Consider the following 18,283-nt stretch of genomic DNA (forward strand, 5'->3'; position numbering starts at 1 on the left):
GATTAAAATTAAATCCTAGACAATAAGACAAAGAACCTAACAATTCATGAAAACATGGCTAAGAATAAACTGCATTATAAGGAAGCACGTCGTTGTTCTTTGGGTTCGCCATTTTGTCTTGAAATGGATTGTTTGCGTGTTCCCACATGGCAACCACGTGATTTGCTCACCCTCGTCAGTTTTTAGGACGAAGCCTAGTCCCCCACCCCATCTCCTTCCTTTTGGCAGTTAGGCCACATGCCGTGGGATTCACCTGGACATTTCGCATTATGGGTTGTTTTCATGGAATCCCAAATAACTATAGCAAAATCCTGCTACATGTACAACTCCACAGAAACTGTTATATAGCCATAACCATCTGCAACCAGTGAGCTCACTGGAAAGGCTGTCTAACTAAACCCTTCAAAATCCAATCCAATCCGACGATAGTTGAATAACCAGGAATTCATACCTGATGCATCCATAGCCTAAAGTGATCCAACTCGAATTCAATTCCCTCTCAGAGTACAAGCACCAAAATTTCAACCAAACCTAAACAATCCAATTCATCCAATCCATGTTTATCATGTATAGCACATACAATTTGCAGGGTAACATGGTTTTATGCAGAATATAACATTCTAAGTAGATATAAGGTCATCGCAAGTATGGCACAGTGAAACCATAGGACATGTAGCAACAAAATGGAAAGAGAGAGACGGTACATCAGCAAACATATAAATCACCATATTTAAGTTCTGGCAATACATTAACAGTGAGTACATATTACAGAGAAGGGATCACCAACACCCATTCAATGTGAATGAAATAGGTTACATAAGGAACCACTCTTAGGATCTCTCCGAGGTTACTAATATTTGGCAGGAAACCATTAGCATGGGATGTCTTTGAAATATGTGTTGTCAGTTATTACTTATCTTACCATGTTCCAAGTTTCCTCACGGAAGTGAAACTAGTGGTAACCATTACAGGAATGCGAAAACAAAAAAAAAATTTAAGAATTCACATACTTCTAACTGAATGATATCGACAACCTTTATAGATTTTCTTGCTTGATAACTGCATAAAACTCCCTGTTGGAGTAAGTGGCTTCATAAGCCTGTGGTGAAGACTGACCTACCAAAATAGGGAGCCAGTCCATCTTTACAGTATGTTGTTTTTGTCAATGACAAAATATAATTCTAAACTCACAGAAGGCCGAGTGTTTTCAGCTGTTGGATATGCTCAGGTGGGAGAGGAGGAGGAGACCAATCAGATCCAGTCATTTCACCATCAACATCCTCAACAACATATTCCTAATAGAGTACACATAAAACAAAATTATGTTAAGCTGTACAGCAATTTAGGAAAAAAAAAGGAACAAAAAAAATAGCCACATTTTTAAAGAAACAAAGAGTGATGCAGCACATTCAAATTATATTTTGGGAGTCAATTTTTAAAATCTTAGAGATGAAACAATTAAAAGGCTGAGAGTCGAATGGATTTCTCAGAGGATCTACTTCATCTAAGTTTTGCAACATGAACAGTAAATAAGCAACAAGTATCAATTGACCCTAAGCATTATTGACATTATTGAAAGAGAACCTAAAGAGTATGAGTATTCTTGCCAGGTGCAGTGAAATGTAACATATCTTCTTTTTAACACATTTAACATACTAATTTTTAAACAAAATTTGCTGACAAGCCTGCAATAGGACCTTAAATGAAGCTTTTTGCCTATCCCATCATAGAAGCCGTTACATCAATAGAACTTTTAACCATAAAACAAACGGGAAAAAATTGAAAATATTCAGTCCTTTTCACTTTCAGTTCAAGTCTTCTATAGAAGCGGTTTATTCATCTACAAACTAGGACCTAGAAATTAACTCCCACAAATAGTTCAGTTGGAACTAATTGGTTTAATGCGCCAATGAATTGTATTTAATGATACAGCCGTACATGAACAAAAGCTGAAGACATGTCAGAGCAACTCACCTTTGTCAGCATTCTTTTTGCGAGTATGTGATAGTGCCGCTGCCAAATCCTTTGTCCAACCATTGTAGCCACCAAAACACTGTAAAATATACCAATCACAGTAAATAGTCCCAGCACAATCAAAGCCATTATGAACAATAATGGCAGCCCTGCTTCACCAGCACCTCCTAGGCAACCACACTCAGTGGCAGCACTAGCACAACTTTCAAAGCATGTAGTACAGTCAGTCCACATACAAAGAGTGCCAGGTAAATGGCAGTCTGCACACATTCTGCAAGATTTAGAAAATAAACAAATTAACAATATGATCAGTGACCCCTAATAATCACACAACAAATTAATTAGTCAATGATAAATATATGTACTTCATCCACATCAATAGCACCACATCATATAAATGAGGGGCAAAAGCAACCTGCTCTTACATAAATCAGATCCCCGTACCAGTCAATACATTCAGACTGTTTAAAGTTACATTCCATATCCCCAGTAACCCAGTTCAATGTCAGGAGAGATAACAATGGTAACCCCATAACACAAGGATAACAATGAGAGGAGCACAGGGAAGGGAAGGAGGAAGAGAAGTGGGAGGGTTTAGAATTAGGTAAATCAATACAATGAGCAAAAACAAAGGCAATACGCTTTTCAAACTTGAAGTGCAATACAGGAGAGACTCTTCTGAACTATGCAGACGACGCATAATAGATAAATAACAAGCCACACATAATAAATAAATAAATAAATAGCCTAAAAGCAAACAGGAAAGCAAACAGTGATGAGTATCAAAGGGAGAAGGAAAAAGGTAAGCACAAATGCATCAGAAGATACAGCAATAATTACACGACAAAACATCCAAAGACATCATCAGTTAGAGGCACTTTTATGCTCCAACGAAGAACATGTACACAGCAGCACAATAAACCTTACGAAGAAGTAATGAAAAAAAAAAAAAGAAGCCTGCTCAGGTGATTTGAGCATATTTAGAGGATGTTAAAATAAAATCTGGGAAGATGTTAAAGTGGAGCTCTTTTTGTGTTAGAGAGCAACTATTAGCTAACTTGGAAAGGATTGCTAATCTTCCTCTTTGTGCTGAATCAATAACCAAATAAATGACACATGTCAAATCAGCAAAGAGAAAAGGGGGGATTAAAAAAGATCATTTGATGTCTCCAAATATATAAAAATTGACAGTTTGAGCATACATTTCCTTCGAGATCAAAGGCAGCCCACCGGTATATCTAATCAATGAGTAAGTGAATTGCATATTGCACAGTAATGGGTGATTGATTAAAGAGATAAAACATGCAAAATACTTTGCACACTATGATGATTATGAAGAATTTGGTGCAAAATGGCACTTGCTTTTCACTTATTTGTGCATGTGTAGGGTGCAAATTTCCACACAAGCATATATATAAATCATCGGATAAACATGAAAGGTGCTCTGCCATATGAATCATGAGACACGAAATCCAACAGAGGAAGGGTAGGGTGGAAGAGAAAGAGAGGACGAGGTAGATGATAAATCACAGCAGTTGACCTGTTAAAGTAAAATAAGTGATAATTCATTCTCCTTTAGCATATCAATACATAATTGACAAAGTCTTAGTAAAGTATTGATGAATACTAATATAGCAAACTGAAAGTATAATTCACCAACTTCCATCAGAGATTGCAAGAACACAGTAGTCATACCCTGGCTGACAGCAACAGAGACATAATTCTCGACAAGGCTGAGCCAAATCATTACGGACTCTTCGATCATAACATGTAATAAAGCACCCTGATAGCCCCAGCAAAGCAAAAAATAGTAATGCTCCTGTATTCAACAATCATTTTGTTAATTATCAGCAACAGAGACAGCATCCAATCTGGGATAATGTCGTATTCACACAAGTAAAAATTATTAAAGGATCAAGCAAGCTAATTCCAAATTATCTTCAAACATTGTAGTCAATTTACCAAGCAGTGTTTGTCAAATTTCAAAAAGAAAATCCACAGCAAGTTTTCGAATGACCAGGTGTCATGTAAAAGACTACAAAAACGACAGGCAATCTCTAAATTTTGTTTGCATGGGTAATTTAACCAACTTGGAGCAGAAAATGAAATCCTCACTCAAATTTTAGTGAATAGAGCTTGACACCAAACGTATTGATCATAGCTTGCACAACTTAAGGTCATAAACAATATTTTTAGTCTTCTACATATATGAAATTACTATTGCATCACGAAAGACCAAACTAAGGCCTTTCCACCCCTCTGAGCTCAATCTCAAAAGTTTTTTTTTTTGGATAACTAAAATTGTATTTATCCAAGAAGCAGGGGAAAACCTGTTATCAAAACAACATAACAACAAGAAAAAAGAAACTTTAGTGAGTACCCCTTACAACAATGTTCCAATTATTACATTAAAACATGGTTAGTGGGGGAGTCAGGCACTCTAATAACACCACTTAAATGAATCTTTACATCAAAAATAATAAAATGCAGAATATTATGAGCCAAACTTCTTCCAGTTTCAAGCCCTCCGGATATGATACAAGTATACTGACCAGGCCACTCTTTATAAGATAGCAGCAAAAGGCTTGCCTTTAAAGTGAGCAAGAATTCACTCAAAACTCTTCTTGCCAACAACCAATCCCAAAAGTTATTTGATAAACTTCCTATATATTTTTTTTCACTTCATCTGCAACGAACTCAAAAATTTTTTCAGCATTATGCATCATGACGGGACACCAGTGTCTTAGCATTGCATTCTACAAATGCTTCAGCAATGCCCAGAGTAAATAGTTTTAGACTGCATTTTCAGGATAGAAATTAATTTATAACTATCACGAGTACAACTTGATTCCCAATTTTAAATTTAAAAGGAAAAAAAAAGTACAGATCAATAAATTTACTGCCGAGCTAAATAGAGAAGTAATCTTCATTACTTTCAAATAAACCGCTTTTCAGAAAATATGGTATGCTTTAGCTCACAATTGAGGATTTAGCACTAACTATTATCCATCTAATAACATAAGACAATCCTTACATGCAAACCTCCCATGTAAAGGCAAGTAATTACTTCCAATATTACATTTACACATTGGGAACCATATAAGTTTTTTCTCAAATTAATGGAATTTGATACTTAAATTCCATAGAAATCCATCCCAATGTTTACTAGGGGAAGCAGCACTGTCCCATAAGAAAGTTTGTGAAATATTACACAAGTTGCTTTGCTCTGCTACGTTACTAACAATCTTTTAAAAAGATATGTTAAGACAACCCATTCCCTCCTATATATATCAATCAATAACCCAAACCATGAATTGAAACCACTATGATTTACAACTGAATCATTTGTAACACACATAATCATGATAGCACTTCAGGTTCTAGAGATTTTACCACATATATAGTAGAAACTTAGCTCACTATCAAAACCCCATGCAAGGCGGAGCCATGACTGCTGGTAACTGTCAATTAAATAGACCAGATATGCCAGTGAAGCAATGACCTGAGAATGGAAAACAAAAGAACCAGGCATTATACCTAAGAAACATATTTTCAATTGCTGAAGTAAACTAACAATCAAGAACTGATTACATACTAGTTGAACAGCCAGAAATATGGACAAAATGTCTCTGGTCACAAAAAATCGGAATTTCAGGGTTCGCCATTTCCTATCAGCGGCTACATGAACTCTCAAATGATAAGGAGCTTTACAGGTTGTGCAATGAGCAAATGCAAACCCTTCCTGCAAAGGAAAAAAATGACATTATGAGATATGGTAGCTAGGAAGCTGGAGAATAGTGCAAAGCACATGAAAAACACACACACACATATAGAGATAACAAGCTAGCACCAATGCCCAAGTCCCTCTTTCTGACTGGTTATCATTAAATGCGTGTGTTCTGTGTGCAGACAGATACGTGCGCTCATAACCAGCTAAAACCAACTTTGTCCTGTTGACTGGTCATATTTTGAGGTAGGTATTCTTCAAATACATAAGCAACATAGGTTAATAAATAAATTAGTAAAGAGAGAATTAATTTCATATCAATGGGTTGCTGCATGTTTTTGTAAATCTCCTGCTACAATTCAAACCATATATTTATCTTTCTATATTTCTACTTTTTCTCTGATCTTGGCAAAGGTAGATCCAAGGATATCAGTTTTGGAGTGAAGTAATATTCAACCATTAAGGCCATTTTGACAGACACCAATTTTTTTATGTAATCTAATATAGCTACATTTCTGGAAATTCTATTACAATTTAGCAAATCATACTTGACTTAGGATGATTCAGCATTTGGACTTTGGAGTTATATGCTGATGTTCAGGCAGTTGAAGGTTTACTGCACCAAGTTCACCATATTTCTGTTAGGAATACTTTCCGATCCAGGACAGCATACGAAGCTATCAAGGCAACAACTACGATCACAATAGAGGGGAAAAACTGAAACCATTTATTCATGTATGCTCATTAGCTTAAAACTAAAAATCAAATTGAATTTAAGCATTGTGAGGTAAATCGGTACACAAGGTATTGAACCATTGACAGGAAAAACTTTACACAGAATAGACAAACACTTAGAGACTACATATCTTTGCCTTTGATCAAGACCTATTGACTACCTTGGCGCGCGGGGCGGGGGTTGTTGGTGAAGCTGATATCTAATAATGTTAGGTAAAACTGGATTTTAAACCAAATTTAAAATTTCTCAAACAAATGACTAATGTAGCTTATATATATCTCCTTGATGTTGTATATATGTCTAATTTTTACTTTGTTAGCAGACAGAGGCAGATTAAAGAAATTGAATCAAAATTATGAGAACTAATCAGATATTTGAATGATGTCTAAAAATGAACACTTGAACGGTGCAATTTAGTGAAGCAATAAAATAACAGCTACATAAACATCCTTAAGCTCGACTAGAAAACCATAGTACAAGTAAAGTATAATGCACTCAAATTACTCAGTCCAAAAAAGAAAATGGCTATTAATATCAATACCTTTACAGCTCGCCAGTGATCTAAACATTCGCGGTGAACATATTTGGATGTTCCTTTGCACTTGCAAGGAGCAATAAAATCTCTCCCTGAGGAAAAACATTGCATATTGAACTATTAGCACAAATTCCGCGAAATCACACTTTGGCAGTAAAAATTAATTTGTTTCTCCTGATCTATTTAACATTATCGTGTAAGACTTTCTTCGTCATCAATATCTTTTTAAAATATATATACTGGAACGTAAACTAATGTAGTTGCAAAAGCTTCACAGTGCAATTTTACTACTTTCCTCTCTAAATTCGGTTAATAATCCAATCAGTTCGGTAGCCCTAGACTGATGCACGTAACTGAATTTTTAATATAATTTATTAGATTGACCGGAAGTTTTTTGAGGGAAAGCTGTTGAAATAAGCAAAATGAGCATGATTCGAAGCAAAATCGTAAAAAAAAAAAAAATTAAAAAAAGAAAACAAAAATTTGATGAAATGAGGGCTTAAAAGTTGAATATACCGTCAGTTTCGAGGCAAATTCGACACTGAATTTGATCGGCGGGACCCGCCTCGAGGTCGATCTCGCTGGGCTCGGTAATCGGTGGGGGAGCCATGAGAGGCAATTCTTCCGATTCATTGCTCATTGTTGATTAACAGAGAAACAGAGGGAGAAACGAAAAAACAGAGTCGCTTTTGAAAATTGTAATAATATGGAATTGAAACTTAAAAACTATAAATTTACAGAGAAAAAGAGAAATCTCGTTTTTTTCCTCTGTTTCTTAAAGCTGCTGCTACTGTTTTTGCGATGTGCTTTTAGAGAGAAGAATCTCAACGTCGCTGATTTTCATTTTTCTTTTTTTTTTATTTTACAATATGGAATTCTTTTCCTTGTCTTTTTCTTTTTTCTCTTTTTGTAATTTGGGAGGAAATATAAAAACAGAAAGAAAGGTATTTTGCGTTTCCCTAAATAACCATGGATTTGTCTGCTTTGACTAACATGTCCCCTGCCTTTTCTCGGCTAACGTTGCCCATTAACTGGGCCAAACAGTAGCAGTTTTTCCACTCACTCTTGCACGTGCGGGCGGTTTTTCTTTTTTGAGTTTCATTTTTAACCCTTTATATTAGAGTATATATTAACTAACTTTGATCCCGTACTTCAGAATTTATGAATCTTTAATATAAATAATTAATAATTTAAAATTATAATCTAAACAATATTTTAACATAATAAAACTACTATTCAACTTTTAATATGGAAAATAAATTATTGTAGTCATTATTCAATCTTAATATGTATTTTAAAGTTATGTCACATTCTATTACAAATTTATTGAGTTGGAAAATATGTTAAACTATTTAAAAACATAAATTACTATTATTTCAAAAGAAAATAAAGTCTTGTAATATTCATTACTATTACCTACTTTTATATTTTAAGTGAATAAATATTTTTTCAGTAAAAAGATAACAAACACTAATCTCTTTGGTAATGTGTTGGAAACAATTGTATAAAACAAAGACAACGATTAAATGTACATTTAAGTAACAAAATTAATGCATGTGTTAATATAAACGTATAAATTAAACCACACATATATATATATGATCGAAAAGTATATATTATTTTATAACAAAATTGTAAACTATATTATATGATATAGTTTAACTTTCTTAATTTAGAAACATTCAGTCTTCTCTATTCTTTTTTTTTTTATTATTATTATTATTTTAATCTGATAACTTGTAGAATTTAGATATTTTCAAATATAGATTTGTTATTTTATTTGAATTTGGTAAGTTTGTAAACGATTGGCTGTGCGAGTCAACATTTGTTCTTCGTCAACTTTATACCTTCTTTATATAATATTATTGTATTTTTTATTTCGTTTTTAAATTTATTAAGTTGTAGATAATCATAATGCAAACAACCCCAATAGTAGTGCTAAAGCCATGCCGTTTTATGCGTTGCTGTATAGCCTTTACTTCTCCGCCGGCTCTTCTGCATCAAATCAGCGGCTACACCTCAAAAACAAAGAAAAAAAATGCAAACAGTTTTAAAGATAAATAAGGAAATAATTAATGGGAAAACATTGGAAATATTATTGCAAATTTTATATTGGAAAAACATTTTATATTATTATTTAAATAAACGTTGACACAAAGCAAATGAATAATGGTTGGATACCCCTTTGGAAATGCTTGCAGCAGTGAAAAAGACGTTATCCCACCAAAAGATTAACATGGAATATTAATGGTTTCTGGAAAAAACTATGCGAGTGTGCGTTGATTAAAATAAAAAGCTATCATGTTAACGCAATTGTCAATATTTTTAATACTCTTATTGCCAATTAACAATATTATTGCCAATTTTTAAAAAAATTATGTCATCAGAAAAATAAAAATTCTGCCTTGCCTATTCATGGGAAAGATTGATCATTAAATGCCCTTTTTATAATTTTTTTAGTATGAAGAAAAACCAAAAATTTAATAAAAATTAAGGTTTTTATTGGATAGGATGCGGAGAAAATAGTAAAATAATATAAAAGATAATAAAAATTAAAAATTAAAAGTTATAAAAATATAAAAATTTACATTAAATGAGAGTATTTAGCATGACCAAACGAGTTACATGAAAACACACATTTACATATATATATATATATATATTAAAAAATCACATATGATAATGAGTCATGATATATAACAAAAATTTTACATTCAATGTATGAATCTAGTCCTTCGCAAATAATTAAAAAATATATTTGATATAAATTATATTTATTTCTAAAGAATTAAAAACACACATAAATATTTTATGTTTAATTTGAATCTCTTCCCCTATACTTTTCCCAACCCAAGGACACGTAAAAGAATAGACAAGGATCCAACAAATCCCCCTGAATAAATGCACTCGCGCCCTTTTAAGAAGGGTCCTGAATTCTCTTTATATGCACTAAACTTATAATACTTTCGTTTCAATACCCAACCCTTTTCAGAAATTTCATTTTTTCACAAAAACGAAGAGAAAAAAATTGCAGAAATTTATAATTGGAAAGTGTTGGAGGAACCAACTACGCACCCGGACATAGGGGACAATTTTTTTCCAATAAACTTATATGAGTAACATGAGGACTTATTTGAAAGGACAGGTTTTTATGTGGCTGCTTCTGTAATTTTGCCGCCCAGAAAACACTAACCTTTTATAACTGAACGACACAGTTTGCTTCTCCCGTTCGACCTCCCATCTTTCCTTCGATTCCTTCTCTCAGACGATGGTGAAAATCCAGAAACCCAAAAAACAAAAACTCAGCAATAAAAAAATTAAAAAAACCGTCAAAAGGATAAAAAACAAACCCCACAATTCGGAAAAACCGACAGTCCCCGAATCTGAACCCGGATCCTCCGACTCCGACTTCGATACGGAAACCCTTTCCGAGCTATTGGAGCACTACACCAGAGACCAGCTCATCAATCTTATCTCCGCGGTCTCACTCGAAAACTCCTCGTTCCTCTCCTTTGTCCGCCTCTACGCCGGTAGCGACGCCGCTCATCGAAAACTTTTCGTCCATAACCTTGCGTGGGACACCACACGCGAGTCCCTCGCGTCGGCCTTCGAACCGTTCGGTGAGATCGAGGATTGCAACGTCATCGTCGATAAAGCCACCGGCAAATGCAAAGGTTACGGGTTCGTTCTCTTCAAGGAACGAAAATCGGCTTCCAAGGCGTTGAAAGAGCCGAAAAAGAAGATCAACTACCGAATAACGTCATGCCAGTTGGCATCCGTGGGTCCCATCTCGGCTGCAAAGGATTCAGATCAGACCCACCACAAAAAACCGGCTGATGTGAAGAACAAAAACGTGGCGGAGCCAGCTGTACTTTTTCCGCCACAGCCGCAGGTGTTGGCGGCGACGCAGAATTTCCCATTGTTGGGCCATAGTAATCCGATTTATGGGAGCTTGTTAGGGAGCCAAATTAGTCCGGTGACGCCGCTGGGGGCTACGAGCAAGATGGCGGTTACCGCTGTGCCGTCGGCTGCGACGAGCTACGTGGGTGTCGTGGGAGGAGCGTTTGGGAGGGAAAATTCGTCATTGCTAGGTCAGTACGGGGCAGGTCAAGGGCTACAATATTTATATCCAAATATGCAAATTGAGCAGCAGCCAGGGACAAGGAGAGGTCAGGGGAAAACTACGACCGGGGCTTTTTCTGGGTATCCCTCATACATTTGGTATGGTTCTAATTTGTTGTCCATTCTGAATTTTAGCTTATTTGTTTGTTCAAACTTTATACTTGGTAGTTTTATTACATATGTTGATTGGAGTATATGTTATTGGAGTATATATTATTTGTTTAAATTGGATAGTTTTAACTTTGAGTTATTGAATTTCGGTCTAATTGTTGATTCAAATTAGATGTTTTTTTGGCAATTTATGTTAGATATTTGAAGCTTTAAGATGGATTTAACATAGTAGATATTGAGGGTCAATCCACAGTTTACTTCACTGTTTGTTACATTAGTTTATAATTATGTGTGGCTAATAAGTTAATTTAATTTAATAGTTAATGATAACGATCATCTCCTATGTTACATGGAATAGAGATCCATTGTCAAACACTCGTATGGTATGTAGCTGGCATGGGTATGCCATGTTTTTGGCAATTTTTTACATTGATTTGGAGGATCTAAGTGCTATACCCTAGTTAATTTAATGTGTCACAGAAGTGTTACACAAGGGGATGTTAGAGGTAGGGTAAACTGACAAGTCCATATAGCATACAGATAATCACCAACATCGTCATCCTTTTTGTTGAGCCTGCACACAAGGGTATGTAATGTCTTGGTGTTTGTTTTAATAAAAAATTTACACCCAATTCACTTTCTTTGTACGTGGGCTTTTCCCTGCATTGCCATTACTGGTAATTTAGCTTACAATTTCTTTACATACAAGGGTCTTCTTAGAAGTTTCGTAAAATCATTTTCCTGGTCTAGTCTCTTTAACACTTGTTTCCCTAATCATACCAGTTTTACTTTAAGGTGTTTCTCTTTTGTTTCACTTTGTTTGAGGCTTTGGCACATTGTGCAATTAGAAGCCTTACTTGCATTAAATGGCTGTCTGTAACCTTCATTCAGGGTTACTTATGGAATGGTCAGTCATCCAGTTATGCTATTTTTGGATGTAAGAGTTCTATTTCTTTCCCTTTGAATAATTTCAGTGTTTTATTTCTTAATTTTGGTTGCGAAATTTAACCATCAGTTTTTCTGGCATCTGCTATGTCAAATTTTATATTTTGAAGCTTTAGTTTGTTTAAAAGTTTTAGCTTGAAGAAAATGCTTTTGCCAGAGAAGCATTTTATACTTTATGTTGTTTTATTGCCATTACATCGCTTGGACTCGATATTTGCAGATGATTTGCAGCTGAGTTTCAAGATGTTCATGCACTTTTGGGAAATGTTTCATGGTCATTTGCTATGGAAAAATTTGAAGTTTGACAAAGTTTCTTATGGTTTAGATTTTCAAATTTTGCTGAGCTCAAATAGAACTTGGTGGACCAGGACCATTGCTCTTCTTATCTTCTTCCTCTTTGGTTTTTTTCAACTTCTTCTTCTTCTTTGTTTCTCTCTTAAACATACAAGTTTGTAAGCAATAGCAACTTTCAGATTTCCTTTGTTAAATTTTAATTTCTTCATTCTCTGGCATTACAGCTTTCTCTTTCATTTCGGAATTTCCTTTTATTATATGAAGTTTTTTTTCTCCCATCATTTACTATCTAGAGATCTGGGGTAGTAAGCTGATGAATGTGATTAATTTATTTACTTTGGATTATGACCTTCCGTACTTATGATTCCAATGATTATATTTTGAATATTTATAGAAAAGATCTCATTGTGTCTAATTAAAATATTTAAAGGATTTATTTTATTCTAATTAGGTATGCTTATATAGCTTTTTATCAGTTTTCTTTCCCACATTTATGAATGAGTTATTGTTAAATTATGATAATACTCTATAAACATTGCAGAACCCAATAATTAATCATGAAAAAATCACTTTCAAGTTGCAAGAAAGCTCCAAGGCCTTTTTTTTTTTTTTGTTTTATGTTGATTGGATTTAAGTTTCTATTTGTAGTTTACTACTAAAAAATACTATATAAACATTGCAGAACCCAATATTAATGTATTAAAAAATCACTTTCAAGTTTCAAGAAAGCCCCAAGGCCTTTTTTTTTTTGGGTTATTTTATGTTGATTGGATTTAAGTTACTAATTGTGGTTTACTGCTCAATATATGCCTGTTTTTATGTGGTTTCCCATTTTGATCCCTTTTTCATGGAATAATGTTTCTTTTATGCTTTCCTTACCAAGTCAGCCTGGTCACAATACCAAACAAATTTCAATGGTCTGAATTTCTTACCCCTGTCCCCTCTCTCTTCTCTCTCTCCACCTTTTTTTTGTGATCAAACCAAACTCGTGTTTGTGTGTTATTTATTTCATTTTACCTTTTTCTTTTGTGGGAGGGGAATTGGAGAGTTGAGGTTCACCAGAAGAACCTTTCTTGTGTTTATGAAATAGATGAATAAAGAATAATCAGTCTTTACCTTGAAAATATGTCAGCAACATTCTAGAAATTTCCTTCCCCCTTAGATGTAGTAAAGAAGGGATATGAAGGGTTCCTAACTAAGAATTGATGCAATTGGAGATTAGTAGACCTGTTAATGGGCTGGGCTATTAGCCTTAAGGTTTAGTTCTGGCCTTCCTGTGAACATATTAAATATATTAATATTAATATAACTTTATAAAAATAATATATTTAACTTAAATGGGTGGGTCTGGGCTTCGGATTTTATGGTGTTAACCGAGTAGCCCATAGCTCTATAGATTGATCGACATCTTTTGCTTATTTTTCTCACAGAATAACATAAATTCTGTGAACTGTTCAAAATGATTCTAGTGGACTTGAATAAATCCCAGGATGAAGTTAGAACCAGCTTTATAACTTCTAATTTTAGGGGCTTCATTTTTAATTATACGACTTATCTAAATCTGCGTCTACATAATAAAGCATAGTTCTTTTAGCGACCAATCAAGGTAATTTAATTTGGCTGTTTATCCAGATAGATTTATGACCATTCTTGCTTGACCCTTAGCAATTTCTGTTCCCTGTTCAGTAGAGCCATTAAGTTTCTGTATTTCCTACAGAAATCCTGGATGCTTTTAGACGCTGAAGTTGTGATCCTAGGACTGAAGAGATGATGTGCTGTTCTTTATAATGTAATAGAATGTTCTCTAGCTGAACTTATCTGAGGATAATTTTATTCAAATAGTTAATAAAAAGATGACCCTTAACAACCTGTGCCTGCACCTGCTTGACAGCTTAAGCCTTCAGTTTGAGAAAAGTCAGCAACTCTGGATCCTTGAAAACATTATCGGGTGCTGGAGGCGTAAGGACATAGTGGCTTAACAGAGATTCAATTAATGCCACATTTCATTATTTTGACCAAAATATAAACAAGTAATGATATTCTGAAAGTATGTTAGCAAAACTATCATATCCATTGACTTTATGAGAAGTAGCGGAATAATACATTTTCTCAATTCAATCTTTCCCGCTGCTCAAACAGTTCTAAGTTACTCTAATTGTGCAAAGAAAATGAAAACATTATCCTAAATGGCCTCCTCGGTGGCTAAATAAGATCATAATGTTAGAGGAACGAGTTACATAAAAAGGGTATTTAGGGGAGGCTCCACTAATCTCTTAGTTTACTTCTTCCTCTTCTTTGGAGGCTGGAGGGCTTCCTCATCTTCATCTTCCTCATCCTCATCTTCGTTTTCTACTCCTTCAACATTGTCCTCGTCCTCTTCTCCACCATCCTCTTCCTCATCATCATCCTCATCCTCATCATCATCATCTTCATCATCGTCATCCTCATCCTCTGGGTCTTCACCATCCTCTTCGTCGTCTTCTTCTTCTCCATTCTGTTCTGCTCCACCTCCTGGTCCCTTCTTTGGGTTATTCTTGTTGCTGTTAGGATTGTTGCCGTAGTCCCCACCTTCTTCAGAGGACAGGTCCTCTTCACCTCCTCCAAAGTCACCATCCCCATCATCATCATCTTCCCTGTCATCTTCATTGCCATCTTCCCCATTAGCATCCTCTGGCTTAGGCTGGTTTTGTGCATGGTCTCCCTTGACTCTAGGTTTATTAGTCAGCAGCAACCCAAAGGAGTTCTGAAACCAATGTCAAGGGGATACATTCAGTGTACAGGTCAAGCTTACATAAGCAATAAAACTGAAGCTTTTTGAAGCAACAAAATAAAAAGCTATGTAAGATGACAATACAGATTGCCAAGGCTCTTGGTTACAAAATAATCATCACTTGCGGATTTACTGGTAGTGCAATTTTCAAAACTCAGACTGCATAATCAATTCGATTTTTCATTCTCCTATTGGTAAGTATCTTTCTTTATTATTTACTGCCAGGTATCAGACTCTGCTTCCTTTACAGGCTAGGAAAAACAATTAATCAAAGAAGCTTCATGAGTATGGGATTCTATTTCTATCCTATGTACAACCGAATCAAAGAAGCTTTACGAAAACTTAACTGTTGTACTTTGAAAGCAAAGTTAAGAGCATCAATCCTTGTAAGCATCTTGGAACAGAGATTTGCAAAGAGGGGCAGCAACAATGGGAATAATTTTTTTTTCTGTTTCCTGATGCTTAGAAGCAAATGACATGACACCTCAACTTTGGGAAATATGCTTTCTTCCTACAGGCAAGAAGAATTGGACTCCTCCATTTTTGTCCCTTTGGAACCCAAGTCATATCCAACAGTTTCACAGTGTACAAGAATAAAATCTCCAGAGAACTTGGCTGTCTGTGTTATATACCCTGATCCTGTAAGAAATTTTCCGTCGAGCCTACCCGCTCATTAAATGTTTTTTTCTAACCAAAATACCTTCATCCAGTCTAGCGTGATTACTAAATCATTCATAATTTCAGTTTCAGACATGGTGTGACGTGTCGGCCTATGATTTGTCAAGGATATTATCCAATGGAATATTCGATTCCGTAACAAGAAGTTTGACTTTTTATGTTTAAAACAAGACAAGACAAGAAGATTTTATACAAATAACTATATTCCACGTGCGACAAGTCGGAAACTCAAATCTCAAGCTACCCCCGAACAACCACAGGTAATGCTTCTCTTTTCTCTGCTCCCCATCGCGTACGTTAGCAAAATAAACAATCAAAAAGACACCAATAGGAGAACCGCCCATGTCAGTCACCCCCAACCACCCCAAAGAAAATCTATTAGGGATCCTAGGTCGCCAAAAAAAAAATCAATAGCAGCGCATCTTGGCAGGAATCTAATGCAAAACAACAAGGAAAATGCAAATTGTTCATTGGTGAAATCAATACTCTAACAAAGAAAAGCGAAAAACAATGGAAACTAAACAAAAAGAAAAAAGAAAAGAAGAGAGAGAAAGAAACAGGCGAGCTGCCCATTGACAAAAACACCTTACCATGAGAAAGCCCCACAACGGCGCATTTTAGCACTAATCGGAAGCAAAACAGACAAAAGCGCAGCGAAAAATAGCAAGTCACTAAAGAAAAAGATAAACTTTAAACAAGACAAAAAAGGGCAGAGCAAAAGAGGCGAGCAACCAATGAAAAGGCGCAAAAAAGAGGTTTTTACGGCGCAAGATAGCATGTAAGGTAGAAGCTATAAAAAGACAAAATGGAAAAGTACTAAAAAAAGGGAAAGCAAAGTTTATTAGTATTAGTGTTACCAGCGCCAAAAGGTGGGTTTTCACCAGAGCCGACAAGAACATCGTAGCTAGAGTTTCACCGGCGCATGTTAGCGCGGCGAAACTAACCGTAACTGCCATTGAACCGGGGTCAGCCTCCATTTTCACGGCCAGCGATAATTCTAAAAAATATATTAAAAAATAACCTGCACAGAAAATAAGCTGTACCGTTAGATCTGTACTGAAGCTGTGTCAGCCGTTAGATCTGTCACCTTACTTGCATAGAGAACAATACGGAACATAACTTATCAAAAAAAGAAAGAAAAACATAAAATTTTAAAAATTATGAAAATAAAGAATTTGTTACGTTAGTAGGCAAAGAGTTGAAAACAACGAGGAAATAGCGGGAATTATACTAAAAAGAAAATATAATTTTTTTTAAAAGAAAGGACAGTTTTTTTTAGAAGAAAAAGACAATAAACCACTTTCAGTTACGAGCAAAACTCGCCGGTCGAAGTGGTTTTTTCGGTAAAAAGAAGGTTTTTTTATGGCTAAATCAGTATGACTGAAAACAATTAAAGTTAAAAAGAATCGGAAACGTTACGAAATGTGGAATTTGAACAGAAAAGAAGGGAATTAGGAGCAGGGGGAAAGTAAAGGAAGGAAACGTACCGGGAAACGGAGATCAGAGGGAGGAGAGAGTAGATCTGAGGATTTGAAGGGCTAAAAGCAAAGGAAACGAGCAAAATGAGAGGCGTTCATTGTGGACCGTCCGATCGTCATCAAGGAAACCTGAGAGGGAGAAAAGATATAGAGAGAATAATCACGCAGAAGCAAGGAGAGAGAGAGAGATTACTGGGGAGTGACTGCCCGTAATTTTTCCCAGTCAGGAATCGGGCAGGACGGGCAGCGTCCTCATCACGTAAAAAGATCGAGGGTTCGGGGCTGCCCGGGACTGCAAGTAAGGACAAGTGTTTTGGGTTTCAGAGTTATTTATTAAGGTAAAATACTGTTTAATTAATTTAAAATTGTTTTTAGCTCTTTCTTTCTTTTTTCTTTTTTTTTTTGCTCTTTGAGCCTTGTTAATATTTAATTAATTAAAAAATTCGACTTTTTTGTTTAAACTCTCTCGCGTGTCCTTTCCTCCCTGGTTTTGGTTAGTTTAAAGGCGGTAACTTACTAACTTTACTTAAAACTTTAACTTTATAAAAGAAATTAGTAAATTTGAAGTTGTAATTGCTAAATAAGGGTGTTTGGCATCAATTTTAATTAAAATTAAAAGACATATTCATTCGACATGAGGCATTTTAAGCAAAGGCTTTTGCACCTCAATCACATGATTAGAATATTGATCAAAAGAATAATGGAGTGATTATCTTTTGAGTTTTGACTACTTTAGGAAGTGTGTGGGGATCTTATTTTTATGTTAAATTATTTTATTACCTTTTGGAAAAGGTTTAATTTATTCCAACTCATTATTAGAGTCAGTGCACCACATGTATTATCATATATATGCTTAAATGATAAGGAATTTAGGAACAAGATTTCTTCGGCATTTGAGTGGCAGCCAAAAATT

At 35.1% G+C, this 18,283-nt stretch overlaps 3 protein-coding genes across 6 annotated transcripts; 1 reads left to right on the forward strand and 2 right to left on the reverse strand.

Moving 5' to 3' along the window:
* Positions 1-705: 705 nt before the first annotated feature.
* On the reverse strand, positions 706-8,053 carry LOC110409368 (RING/FYVE/PHD zinc finger superfamily protein). The gene is made up of 7 exons (XM_021418687.2): positions 7,489-8,053; positions 6,979-7,064; positions 5,570-5,716; positions 5,368-5,476; positions 3,670-3,793; positions 1,975-2,245; positions 706-1,295 (listed from the first exon to the last, which is right to left on the reverse strand). The coding sequence occupies exons 1-7, from the start codon at positions 7,610-7,612 to the stop codon at positions 1,188-1,190; spliced, it is 969 nt and encodes a 322-aa protein (XP_021274362.1). The 5' UTR covers positions 7,613-8,053; the 3' UTR covers positions 706-1,187.
* Positions 8,054-9,925: 1,872 nt separating this feature from the next.
* Positions 9,926-16,743, forward strand: LOC110408923 (UBP1-associated proteins 1A-like). 4 transcript variants are annotated; one of them, XM_021418071.2, is made up of 3 exons: positions 9,926-11,193; positions 12,097-12,142; positions 12,371-12,667. In XM_021418071.2, exons 1-3 carry the CDS (start codon positions 10,241-10,243, stop codon positions 12,383-12,385), a joined length of 1,014 nt encoding a protein of 337 aa, XP_021273746.1. In that variant the 5' UTR covers positions 9,926-10,240; the 3' UTR covers positions 12,386-12,667. The 4 variants fall into 4 exon arrangements, 3 of the variants coding, with proteins under 3 accessions (XP_021273746.1, XP_021273748.1, XP_021273749.1); XR_002444533.2 differs by lacking the exons at positions 12,097-12,142; positions 12,371-12,667 and adding exons at positions 15,440-15,855; positions 15,959-16,743 and having other exon boundaries at positions 9,931-11,193; XM_021418073.2 differs by lacking the exons at positions 12,097-12,142; positions 12,371-12,667 and adding an exon at positions 15,440-16,743 and having other exon boundaries at positions 9,931-11,193.
* On the reverse strand, positions 14,497-17,607 carry LOC110408924 (uncharacterized). The gene is made up of 3 exons (XM_021418075.2): positions 17,380-17,607; positions 16,750-16,913; positions 14,497-15,187 (listed from the first exon to the last, which is right to left on the reverse strand). The coding sequence occupies exons 2-3, from the start codon at positions 16,867-16,869 to the stop codon at positions 14,723-14,725; spliced, it is 585 nt and encodes a 194-aa protein (XP_021273750.1). The 5' UTR covers positions 16,870-16,913; positions 17,380-17,607; the 3' UTR covers positions 14,497-14,722.
* Positions 17,608-18,283: the final 676 nt, after the last annotated feature.

The sequence above is a fragment of the Theobroma umbraticum genome, unplaced genomic scaffold (assembly GCF_002168275.2).
Source record: "Theobroma umbraticum cultivar Fairchild unplaced genomic scaffold, ASM216827v3 scaffold_44.0, whole genome shotgun sequence".
Taxonomy (NCBI): Eukaryota; Viridiplantae; Streptophyta; class Magnoliopsida; order Malvales; family Malvaceae; genus Theobroma; species Theobroma umbraticum.